This window comes from Chanodichthys erythropterus, chromosome 20 (genome assembly GCF_024489055.1).
Source record: "Chanodichthys erythropterus isolate Z2021 chromosome 20, ASM2448905v1, whole genome shotgun sequence".
Classification (NCBI taxonomy): domain Eukaryota; kingdom Metazoa; phylum Chordata; class Actinopteri; order Cypriniformes; family Xenocyprididae; genus Chanodichthys; species Chanodichthys erythropterus.
The window spans coordinates 34,779,929-34,792,574 of NC_090240.1; the positions used below are offsets into that span (position 1 = coordinate 34,779,929).

At 33.2% G+C, this 12,646-nt stretch overlaps 1 protein-coding gene across 1 annotated transcript; it reads right to left on the reverse strand.

The window, feature by feature from the left end:
* Window positions 1–233: 233 nt before the first annotated feature.
* Window positions 234–12,646, reverse strand: LOC137009157 (complement receptor type 2-like). Its single transcript, XM_067371127.1, has 12 exons — window positions 12,510–12,646; window positions 10,186–10,386; window positions 9,998–10,094; window positions 9,778–9,851; window positions 9,241–9,429; window positions 7,207–7,416; window positions 6,819–7,013; window positions 6,483–6,668; window positions 5,206–5,302; window positions 4,753–4,826; window positions 4,356–4,535; window positions 234–1,564 (listed from the first exon to the last, which is right to left on the reverse strand). Exons 1-12 carry the CDS (start codon window positions 12,577–12,579, stop codon window positions 1,362–1,364), a joined length of 1,776 nt encoding a protein of 591 aa, XP_067227228.1. The 5' UTR covers window positions 12,580–12,646; the 3' UTR covers window positions 234–1,361.

Sequence of the window (12,646 nt, forward strand, 5' to 3'; positions counted from 1 at the left end):
AGGCTTCATGTGTGTTTGTCCACTCTTAACCTACACCATTCAAACATGCTGCTAATCATCATGGAAGTTGTTTGATAAGATTTTGTGTGAATGTTTCACTGTCCCATTTAAATCAGCCTCTGCTGGAAGATCTAACTAATAAAACAACTAGAAGCTTATTGTAAAGTGTTACCGTAACATTTGTTGCTTTATGCATGTTTTGTGCTGATTAAATAACCAAGTGTTTCTGGTCTCAATCTCTGTTGCTTTTTATTAAAAACAAGAAAACAAGTCATAAAAATAGCATCCATAATGTAGATTAACAGAATACATAAAAGGTCATGAACTGAAAAAAAAAAAAAACCCAAAACAAATCAGAGTGCTTTTTTTCACTTAGAAAATACTGTATATATGACAATAAATACTGTTGAGCAAATAATGTTCTGCTCATTTTAATGAAATACAGTTATAAGAAAAGTATGGACTGAACAAAACAAAAGGTAATTGCAACTTTTTCTCTCACAATTCTGACTTTTTAACACATTATTGGGAGTTTATATCACAGTTCAGAAAAAAATAAATCAGAATGGCAAGATATAAACTTGCAGTTGCGAGAAAAAAAAGTCAGAATTGCATTTTGACTATATCTCGTAATTCTGACTTTATTGCAAAGGGCTGTATGGCAATTGCAACTTCAAATCTTGAAATTTTGACTATTTCTCGCAATTGCATGTTTATATCTCGCAATTCTGACTTTTCTCTAATTGACTTTTTCTCCTCGCAACTGCATGTTTATATCAATTCTGACTTTATTTCTTGTAAATTGTGGGTTTATATCTCACAATTCTGACTTTTTCTTGCAATTCTGACAACAAAAACAAGTTATAAAAATAGTATCCATAATGCTGTAGATTAACAGAATACATAAAAAGTCATGAAATTAAAAAAAGAAAAATCAGAGTGCTTTATTCTCACTCAGAAAACTTCTTTTATGACAATAAATACTCTTGAGTAAATAGCAAATAGTTCTGCACCTTTTACTGAAATATTATAAGAAAAGTATGGAAACTTGTTTCCGCCGCTGAATAAAAATTAAAAAAGGTAATTGTGACTTTTTATCTTAGAATTCAGACTTTTTTTCTCATGATTGCAAGTTAAAAAGTCAGAATTGCGAGACAAACTTGCAGTTGCGAGAAAAAAGTCAGAATTGCATTCTTTATATCTTGCAATTCTGAGTTATTTATTGCAATTCTGACTTTATAACTGCATCAGAAAAAGTCAGTATTGTGATTGTGACAAAAGTTTTATGCAATGGCAGAAACAATCTTCATAGAAAAGAGCTTCATTATGACTTTAAGACAGCCAGCTGTATTGTGTGTCTTTCAGTTGAATCTTATGTCCCGTTGCTCACATTCTGGAAGTTTTGGTTTCCACTCCCCGTCTGGGCCACAGGTGATGAAACTCTGTCCAATAAGTATTAAACCAGGATCGCAGGCGATTGTCACTGTGTTCCCGAATTTATAGACAGACCTTAATCCCCTTATTCTTGATCCTCGTGGCACATACGGGTGAGGACAGGCAATGTCTGAAAGGCACAGGAAACAGTCTGTTAATTCATGTTTTCAAATTAAAAGTTTGTGGTAATAAAGTACTAAAACAATGAAGAATATGCGTATAACAAAATGCACAATAAATATAAGCTATTCTTCACCCCACAAAAAAAAAAAAAAAAAAAAACAAATGATTCTGAACTGCCTAAAAGGAGTCTTCAGTAATTCCAGATTAATCATAAAATGCAAATTAATGTAATATTTTTTATCCAAATGAGTTCAGCAGAGACACTCAATGAGTGAATGCATGATTTATTTTTGATGGTTTCACTAGAATTGGACTGGAATTAGGTCTTTTTTGGTTTTTGTGAAACTAAAAAAAATAAAAAAAAACAAGAGCTAATTTCAATTAAAATAATAAAATTATACAATTAAGAGGTAAATAAAGTTACAAACACCAAAACATTTATAAAATACGGAAGAGGATTAGGGCCAAGCAATAATAAAAAAATAAAACCATCTCGAGATTAAAGTTGTTAAATTTCGAGAAAAAACTCGAAGATAAAATGTTGAGAATAAACTCGTTAAATTACGAGAAAAAGGTTGAGATAAAATGTTGAGAATAAAGTCATTCAATTACGAGAAAAAAGTCGTTAAATTACGAGAACAAATTTGTTATATTATGAGAAAAATGTCATTAAATTTCGAGAAAAAAGTCGAGATAAAATGTTGAGAATAAAGTCATTCAATTATGAGAAAAAAGTTGTTAAATAACGAGAACAAATTCGTTAAATTATGAGAAAAATGTCGTTAAATTTCGAGAAAAAAGTTGAGATAAAATGTTGAGAATAAAGTCATTCAATTATGAGAAATAAGTTGTTAAATTACGAGAACAAATTTGTTAAATTATGAGAAAAGTGTTGTTAAATTTCGAGAAAAAAGTTGAGATAAAATGTTGAGAATGAAGTCATTAAATTTCGCGAAAAAAGTCGTTAAATAACGAGAACAAATTTGTTAAATTATGAGAAAAATGTCGTTAAATTGAGAAAAAGGTCGAGATAAAATGTTCAGAATAAAGTCATTCAATTATGAGAAAAAAGTCGTTAAATTACGAGAACAAATTCGTTAAATTATGAGAAAAATGTTGTTAAATTTCGAGAAAAAAGTCGAGATAAAATGTTGAGAATAAACTCATTCAATTATGAGAAAAAAGTCATTAAATTACGAGAAAAAAGTAGTTAAATTATAAGAACAAATTTGTTAAATACTGAGAAAAAGGTTAAATTTCCCGAAAAAAGTCATTAAATTACGAGAACAAATTTGTGAAATTATGAGAAAAATTTTAAATTTCGAGTAAAATGTTGAATTCATTCAATTATGAGAAAAAAGTTGTTAAATTACGAGAAAAAAGTAGTTAAATTATAAGAAAAAATTTGTTAAATACTGAGAAAAATGTTAAATTTCGCGAAAAAAGTCGTTAAATTACGAGAACAAATTTGTTAAATTATGAGAAAAATGTTGTTAAATTTCAAGAAAAAAGTCGAGATAAAATGTTGAGAATAAACTCATTCAATTATGAGAAAAAAGTAATTAAATTACGAGACAAAAGTAGTTAAATTATAAGAACAAATTTGTTAAATACTGAGAAAAAGGTTAAATTTCGTGAAAAAAGTCATTAAATTACGAGAACAAATTTGTGAAATTATGAGAAAAATGTTAAATTTCCAGTAAAATGTTGAATTCATTCAATTATGAGAAAAAAGTTGTTAAATTACGAGAAAAAAGTAGTTAAATTATAAGAAAAAATTTGTTAAATACTGAGAAAAATGTTAAATTTCACGAAAAAAGTCGTTAAATTACGAGAACAAATTTGTTAAATTATGAGAAAAATGTTAAATTTCGCGAAAAAAGTCGTTAAATTACGAGAACAAATTTGTTAAATTATGAGAAAAATGTTAAATTTTGAGTAAAATGTTGAGAATGATTTCATTCAATTATGAGAAAAAAGTCATTAAATTACAAGAAAAAAAGTTGTTAAATTATAAGAACAAATTTGTTAAATTATGAGAAAAATGTTGTTAAATTTCACGAAAAAAGTCGTTAAATTACGAGAACAAATTTGTTAAATTATGAGAAAAATGTTAAATTTCGAGTAAAATGTTGAGAATGATTTCATTCAATTATGAGAAAAAAGTCATTAAATTACAAGAAAAAAGTAGTTAAATTATAAGAACAAATTTGTTAAATACTGAGAAAAATGTTAAATTTCGCGAAAAAAGTCGTTAAATTACGAGAACAAATTTGTTAAATTATGAGAAAAATTTTAAATTTCGAGTAAAATGTTGAGAATGATTTCATTCAATTATGAGAAAAAAGTAATTAAATTACAAGAAAAAAGTCGTTAAATTATAAGAATAAATTTGTTAAATTATGAGAAAAATGTTAAATTTAGCGAAAAAAGTCGAGATAAAATGTTGAGAATAAACTCATTCAATTATGAGAAAAAAGTTGTTAAATTACAAGAAAAAAGTCGTTAAATTGCGAGAACAAATTTGTATAAAATGTTATATATGAAAAAACTATTGACATTATCCTCAACTTTTTTTTTCGACTTTTTTCTTGAAATTTAACAACTTTAATCTCAAGATGGTTTATTTTTTTATTATTGTTTGGCCCTAATCCTCTTCTGTAATAAAAGAAACGTGTACATTTTAAGATAATATTTTATCAGACTGAAAATAATTTTTAGGCTCCGGGTCATTTTGACCCCCCAGAAGATGTGTTTTTCCATGGGGAGGAGAGGAGAGGGTTAAAGTTTATCTGTACCTTTACACTCAGGAGGCGGGGCGCTCCAGGTGCCCTTCTGTGTGCAGTATATATCTCTTGCACCAATCATTGTGCCAGTACGGCAGTGATAGGACACCGTGTGACCGAAGGGAACATGCTCATATACGGGGTCAAACATCTCAGCGCCCTTGACCTCTGGAGGTGGAGGACAGTGCACAGCTGCAAAACACACACTGTCATCAGTGATGGGAGTCGACTCCAAAAGAATCACTTCCTCGACTATGAATAGCTCTCAATTCAAGGTTGACTCGAGCATAGGAATCAACCCTTGTTTTGTTTCTAAAATAGTCATTTGGTTTGCAATTTTGTTATTTAATGCATTGAGATTCAGATATTTGAAATCAACTAATAAAAAAATCTCAGGAAACCATCATACGTTCGCATGTAGGGTTCCTCCCGTCCCAGCCTCCATCTCGGCATGTCCGCATTTGTGGGCCAACCAGCTCATACCTAATGAGAGTGATCAGAGAGCGATCAAACGAAACAAAGATGGGTGAATGTCTAATGAGATCATGGCTCTGTTCCAAACACTAGTGAGCTGCCTTCACTATTATAAAACAGCTTTTTGGTTTCCATTTTAGTATTGAATACATTATAATTATAATCAACAATTCTTTTGCATTGCACTTGACTTCTCTACAGCAGATACATGCAAAGCTGTCTTCAGATGTGCCTAAAATAAGGAATTGTAGATTCTTACCTCTTTATATACCTTAAAATTCTGTCTATTTTGGCAGTACACTGTCTGAACTAAAACAAGGGCTCTGCTCCAAAAGCTAGTGTCTTGTGTACATTTCATAAAGCACAAAGAGAGCTTGCTGTATCTCACCCTTCTTGACAGATGGCTTTAGCTGTATGTCCGAATGACACGCCCGTGTACTCAAAGCGACCATAGGAAATCTCTCCAGCAGATCCACATTTTTTCCCTTTTGATATAAACATGTTGTTAGATTGTTCCAACACATCAGAAAAGTTAACAATGTGCATTTTGTCTGGTATCCATGTCTCTGAATATGAAAGCAGAAAGCAGGAGATGAAGTAATGCACTGCAGAAAATGATGGTCTTCCTCAGTATTTTTGTCTTGTTTTCCAGTAGAAATATCTAAACATTCTTAAATCAAGATACATTTTCTTAAGAATCAAAATGATTGAAGATATTAAGTCTTGTTAATATCAAAATGAAGTGAATCTTTGCTTAAAACAAGAAAAAATGTCTGCCAGTGGGAGGGGAAAATAAACTTGTTTTCCCTTTGAATTAAAGGCACAACATGTAAGATTTTTGCAGTAAAATATCCAAAAACCACAAGGCCAGTGTTATAGATTTTAGATGTTTCCAACTATTTATGTTAATAAATAATACTGTACATCGTGAGAAAATTGCGATTTTTAACCAAGGATAGCGGCGTTTCCAGGAGTCGCCTGTCAATTGCGTCATACCCACGTTACGTTCCGGTTTTATTTTGTAGAAATCTTGTAAACACCAAAGACGCTTTAATATTTACATTTTAATAGAAAAGGGAACATCTTTTTTTATATATTTATACAAAGAAAACTAATTATTGTTATAAAGCTCAACACGTTTAGTCTTATTGTTTAAATCTATTTTTCTTGATTTTTTTTGCGAAAAAATTTTTTTGCGAAAAAAATTTTTTTTCTCGTTTTTAGCATAATGTCACTTCATTTTGATACATTTTTCAGAAAACAAAACTTAGTAATTAAGTTATTTTGCTTCTCAAGTAAATGTATCTTGATTTTAAGAATGTTTATATATTTGTACTGGAAAACAAGAAAATCAGTTTTGCAGTGTAGAATAAATGAGCAGGATTTATTTAATAATGTCAGTCTGACCAGCAAAAATCCAACAAGTTATTATATCAAAGCGAATGCAATTTAAAAAAAATGATAAATATAAATAATATGATAAATGATTATATAATTAAATGAATAACAATAAGATCCAGAAAATAAAAAAGTATGGTTGCTCTCTTGAAGCTACACACACACACACACACACACACACACACACACACACACAGCTACTGAGAATCCTTGGATCTTTCAAAATAATAAGTGGGAGCAAATGCAGTTAAAGGTCCTATGACATACGTTCACAATGGAGCTTCAGTTTTGTCCACTGGCCACCTTGACAGCGTATACTGTCACTCCCTCTGGCCCTGCGGTGTCCTATAACGCATTTGTAACGAATGCGAGAACCAGATGGGTACTCTTCCAGTGTGGGGGACCAGTCTCTGAGCTCAAAGTTGGGGTGTGATGGAGCTGGACCGCATTTACCTGTGAGAAAAAACAAACTGAGTTTAGGCGCTGAATCTTGCCTATATTATTCACTGATCTCATCAACAGAAAGAATACTAAAGTCGGCCCTTCATGTGACCACAATGTATACTAATGTTTGAAACCCATTCAACACAATAATGCACCTACCAGTATCTGAAATCCTTTTAGGCCGACACTCAGACAAGCCCTGCCATTGGCCGTCTGGTCCACATGTGATCTGTGGCGGGCCAATCAGATCAAAGCCCTCATTGCATCTGACGTCCACAATGTCTCTGTATTTGTACAGAACTCTAGATCCACGTATCCTTCCGTTTGCCACAGTAGGTGCTGAACATTTGATCACTGATAATAAACAAGGGCACGAAACACTCTTACTCCTTCATTTGACATGCAAGGATTTAACATTTCTATTTGTTTACCAGCTTGTTTTTATCAGAATAAAATGACTCCAGGCACAATATTCACAATATTAGATCATCACATTTCCTTGGATACAATACAATTTTCCCCAAAACATTCAATCATCTGTACTTACTCTGACACTTCGGCTCATTTGGGATCCATTTCTCGTTTGTGTCGCACATGAAATCTCCAGATCCGATGAATCCCTCATTGCAGGTGACGGATAAGGGGTCTCCCGGCACGTAAACAGACTTCAGCTCTTTCACTGTACCACTTTTTCCCAATTCAGGAGTGGGACATGTTTTGATAATGGGATGTTGGACTAAAACTCTTGAGAACTGAACTTTTGAGATCATCGGCAAATGAAAGAAAAACAAGGAGAAAGACTGAAGTGAATATTATATACACAAGACATTTAAAGAGGTCAATGTTTCCTTATGTTTTAAGATAACAGGACTTGATGTGTTATGAACACATACAAGAACTTTCAGGGATCAAAACTCCAAAAAGAGCATTTATTGATTTATTGAGCATTATTCTTAAAGGAGCAGCATCAAAAAACAGACCATGCTAAAGGACACTGACAACAGCTGACGTTGATATTTAACTGGTTTTACGTCAACATCAAATACAATGTCTACCAGATATCTGATGTCAATATCATATTAATGTCAAAGACCAACATTTTAGGTACGGTAACCAAAACCCAACAACGGATACTACACAATGTTAAATTCTAACATCATTAGACGTTGATATTTTCTGGTTTTAAGTCATGGTATTACATAGCTAAAAGTTCAATATCTTTCAAACATTTCATGGCAACATCATATTAACGTCAAAGATTGACATTTTAGCATTCATTTAATTTTATCATCCACAGTGGTAAATGTTAAAGTAACGGAAATTCAATGTCTGTCCAATGTTGGAAATTGACATAAATCCAACGCTGGGTTTTGACATCAACTCAATTTACATTTCCAATCAAAATTCAACATCTGTCCAATGTTGGAGGCTGGCATTAAGCCAACGATGGGTTTTGACATCAACCTGATTTGCCCAAAATGTAACATCTGTCCAATGTTGGAGGTTGGCATCAAGCCAACGATGGGTTTTGACATCAACCTGATTTCACCAAAATTTAACAACTTTCCAATACTGGAGTCCAACTTTGGGTTTTAACATCAACCTGATTTAAATTTCCAATCAAAATTCATGTCTATCTAGTTTTGAAGGTTGGTGTCAAGCCCACTGTGGGTTTTGACATCAACCTTATTTTCATTTTCAATTCCATTTTTATTTCCAACCAAACTTCAATGTCTATCCAATGTTGGAGGTTGACATCAAGCCAACGTTGGGTTTTGACATCAACCTGATTTTCATTTCCAATCAAAATTCAATGTCTGTCCAATGCTGGAGGATGGTGTCAAGCCAGTGGTGGGTTTTGATGTCAACACAATTTTTAATTCCAACCAAAATTCAATGTCTATCTAGTGTTGAAGTTTGGTGTATGATTTTCACTTCCATTTTCCATTCCATTTTCATTTCCAACCAAACTTCAAAGTCTATCCGATTTTGGAGGATGATATCAAGCCAACGATGGGTTTTGACGTCAACCTGATTTCACTAAAATGTAACATCTGTCCAATATTGGAGTCCAACGTTGGGTTTTGACATCAACCCGATTTACATTTCCAATCAAAATTCAACGTCTATCTAGTTTTGTAGGTTGGTGTCAAGCCCATAGTGGGTTTTGACATCAACCTTTTTTTCATTTTCATTTTCCATTCCATTTTTATTTCCAATCAAACTTCAAAGTCTATCCAATGTTGGAGGTTGGCATCAAGCCAATGTTGGGTTTTGACATCAACCTGATTTCACCAAAATGTAACTAACATTGTTCAATGTTTGAGTCCAACGTCTTCCTGATGTTCAACTGAGTTTAGAGCAAGAAACCACCTTTAGCGAGCAGCATGCATTAAGGGTTTTATCTGAAATCACATACTTTCTTGAAATTAATTAACGACTGCTAAAAAGTAAGTTCTATATATTATGAGTACTGTGAATTTAGGCATACTTCTTTTGTCACATACTGTTTTTTGCTACTATATAGTAGGGAATTATACAATTTCAGATACAGCCCAAGTGTGAAAACAGCTTAAATTACCTTTAGGGCGACACTCAGGCAAGTTCAGCCATTGGCCATCTGGTCCACATGTGACCACTGACGAGCCAATCAGATCAAATCCCTCACTGCAGGTGATGGTTACAGTGTCTTGGACAGTGTACTGTGTCCTTTCTTCAGGTTTAATCCATCTGTTTGCCACGTCAGGTGCTGAACAGATGATCTTTGACACTAAAACAGAAGAAAAAATAACAATTCATTGTGCCAATGAATGATGATGAATTACCAGTATTCACCACTAGAGGACGCCAGTTTACTTTCTACAAGTCCTATACAACCCACCTGTGATTTGAGTCAAACTTATTAGATTAAAGGGGATTTACTGCCACACAATCCTCTTACATCTAATGCAGGTCTGTTGAAACGCTACTGCGTCATGCATTTTCATAGTTTGTGGTTTTTAGAAGATATAATTGCATTTCACGAGTGTGTGGCTGAGTGATAGCTAGAAAGTTTTGAGTGTTATAATTGTAAATCGAAGGGTTTTGATGATTTTAAAAGACAAAGGGTTAAACTCACCCTCACAGATGGGGTCTGTCCCATTCCAACCAGATTCCACACACATACGGACTCTTCCTCCTCTCAAAACATATCTGCATGAGAAAACATTTACATGACAGAAAAATGACATAATGAAAGGGAAACATTATTGGCCTGGTAACTTATTCTGCCTGCTCTAACCATGTTTTCACATATTCATGGACTTCAGACATGAAGAATGAAAATAAGGTTTCAGTACCCTTTATTACACATCGCAATGGCTTTATCGCCGAATGACCGTCCTTCTTGACTGTATTGCCCATTCTCTATGTCACCCAGCGCATTGCACTTTTTCTCTGTGAAAATAAATGAGAAAATATGAAAAGATTGAGTGCAGTGAATAAATAATAGATATTTTAGAGACATAGATAAACAGATCCATCTCACTTTGGCAGATCATGTCCAACAGTGTCCAGCGTCCTTTCGTACAGCGTGATATTCGACTTCCACCCGACTGTGAATAACCCGGAAAACATTTATAAGCCACTTTTTCCCCGTCATTGAACAGTGATTTGTGAAGATATTTGTTGTCCAGCTGCTTGTCCAGATATTTGGTTGGTTCGCCACACTGATAATGTCTTTGAGACACTGAAACAGAGAGTTTCAAAGCACAAAAATGATAGTGATGAAAAATGCTGTCACATGATTAGATAATGCCGATTCTGTTAAGTATATGCATGTTGGCTGCCGTACTAAAAAAAGAACATATATTCTTGCTACTGAATCACTTAATCATCAGTATGTGACCCTGTGTCATGAACACAAGCTGGAGCGCCCTATTTAGCCACCAGAGGGCACTCCAACCCGGACTGTTTCTCACTTCTTTTGGACTTAATTTCCCATAAACCACTTCCCGGACTCATCATCCCGTCATTGCTTTCAGCTGTTTTGCGTTTGATCATTTGTGTCTGTCTATTTATACCTTGTTTGTTTCTGCTTTTGTCATTGAGGTTTCATTTCATGTCATCTGCTTTTGTTTCTGTTTAATTTGCTTTATGTGGACTGCTTTGTGGACTCTGACCCTTGCCTGCCTGGATTATGTTTTTGGATTTCCCAATTAAAGCTGCGTTTGGATCTTACCTTTTTGTCTCTGTGCCTAAACGTGACACCCTGGACCACAGAACCAGTCATAAGACACACAGGTATATTTGTAGAAGCCAACAATACATGTATATGTCACAAATTATCTTATATTATTCTTTTATGCCAAAAATCATTAGGATATTAAGTAAAGATCATGTTCCATGAAGATATTTTGTAAATTTCCTACTGTAAATATATCAAAAAAATATTTTTGTGAGTGGTCTTCATTTGGACAACTTTAAAGGCAATTTTCTCAATATTTTGATTTTTTTGCAGCCTCAGATTTCAGATTTTCAAATAGTTGTATCTTGGCCAAATATTGTTCTATTGTTGTTTATTCAGCTTTCAGATGATGTATAAATCTCAATTTCAAAAAATTATAACTGGTTTTGTGTTCCAGGGTCACGTGATATAAATACTGATAGTCTGTGTTAAGTTTAATAATTCATTTCAAGTGTTTTGAGTGTGAATGTTATGAGTAGCAATGATCTGCAACTGGAAGATTATGCAATGCATGACTCTAGATGGCAGTAAATCTATTTTAAACATGTGGTTAAAAAAAACAATCTCTAAGGTATGCATAAGAAAACACCTTCACCTATTAGACTTATAGCTGAAGCTTCAGGTATGCAAACAGGAAAGGGGGAAAAAAGGTGAGAGCATGCTGTGCATGGAACTTTTTTTTAAAAGTTATTTGCTACATGCTCATTTGTAGTTTTTTTATTTATTTTTTATTACCCTATATATCCAAAACTGTAATTTTTCATGACAAAAATTAACATATTGTTGCAACATTTGACCAAAATAAACATTTGTTATAAAAGATGAAGTGCTATGCAGGATATTTAAGACAATATTTGAAGAGTTCAGAAAAAAAGCCTCTAAGTGCAATCTGAAATTGTCTTCTAAACTGAGCATTTTTATCAAGCTTGTATGTTTAGGTTCAGTAATTTCACTTTAATGGCAATTAATAGGTCCTTTTCATTGCCATTAAAGTGAAATAACTGAACATAAACATGTTCGTTTTAGAAGAAAATTTCACATGGCATCTGAACTCTTCATTTGCTGATTAGACAGCAATACAGTTTGCCACATCTCAGACCTCAAATACATAAAATATTACCCATTATAGATATTACCCCCCACACCACACTTTCTCATTGGATCTATGCAAATCCCATAGGTGACCTCTTTTGATCTCAAAAAGGTGAGTTCTCACTGAAAGGTGAGGAGTTTGCATCTATGAAGCTTAAATGACCTTATGTTTAACTTTATGTTTATGGTTATGCCTATTCATGAAACTACAGAATCATCAAGTAGCCTTGATAAAATGGTTTACATGAATGGTAAGCATATTTAAATGGTGTCCATCAAACTTAACAGTTAAAGTTGTTCAAAAATATTACCAGTAAAATTAATATGATATGTGAAAAATATACAGTTGCATTAATAAAGTGGCTGGAATAACGGTGCCGTGTCAAATATTGAAACGTGATCCGTTAAATGAATACACAGCGTGCCACATCGAGCTCTCGCAGTGTCTGACGTTACAGCTTTAAAGTTGTTGATTCTAATGTTTTGTTAGACGTTAGACATTTAATGTAATCTTATATTGAAAAGATACTTACCTACAAAGTGCACAAACACAAGTATGAGTGCATTCCCCCAAACAATCGCCATATTCACGGACATCTGCATACGAAGTGAAGAAGTCTGTATGCGTTCAAATTACACACTCACAAAGTGTTTATGCGCCCGGTGCGTC

Coding starts and splice junctions, on each gene's coding strand:
- LOC137009157 (XM_067371127.1), bottom strand. CDS start 12,579: ATGCAGATGTCCGTGAATATGGCGATTGTTTGGGGGAATGCACTCATA. Junction 9,430..9,777: donor GACAGACCCCATCTGTGAGG/GTGAGTTTAACC, acceptor CTTCTGTTTTAG/TGTCAAAGATCATCTGTTCA. Junction 1,565..4,355: donor CCCGCCTCCTGAGTGTAAAG/GTACAGATAAAC, acceptor TGTGCCTTTCAG/ACATTGCCTGTCCTCACCCG.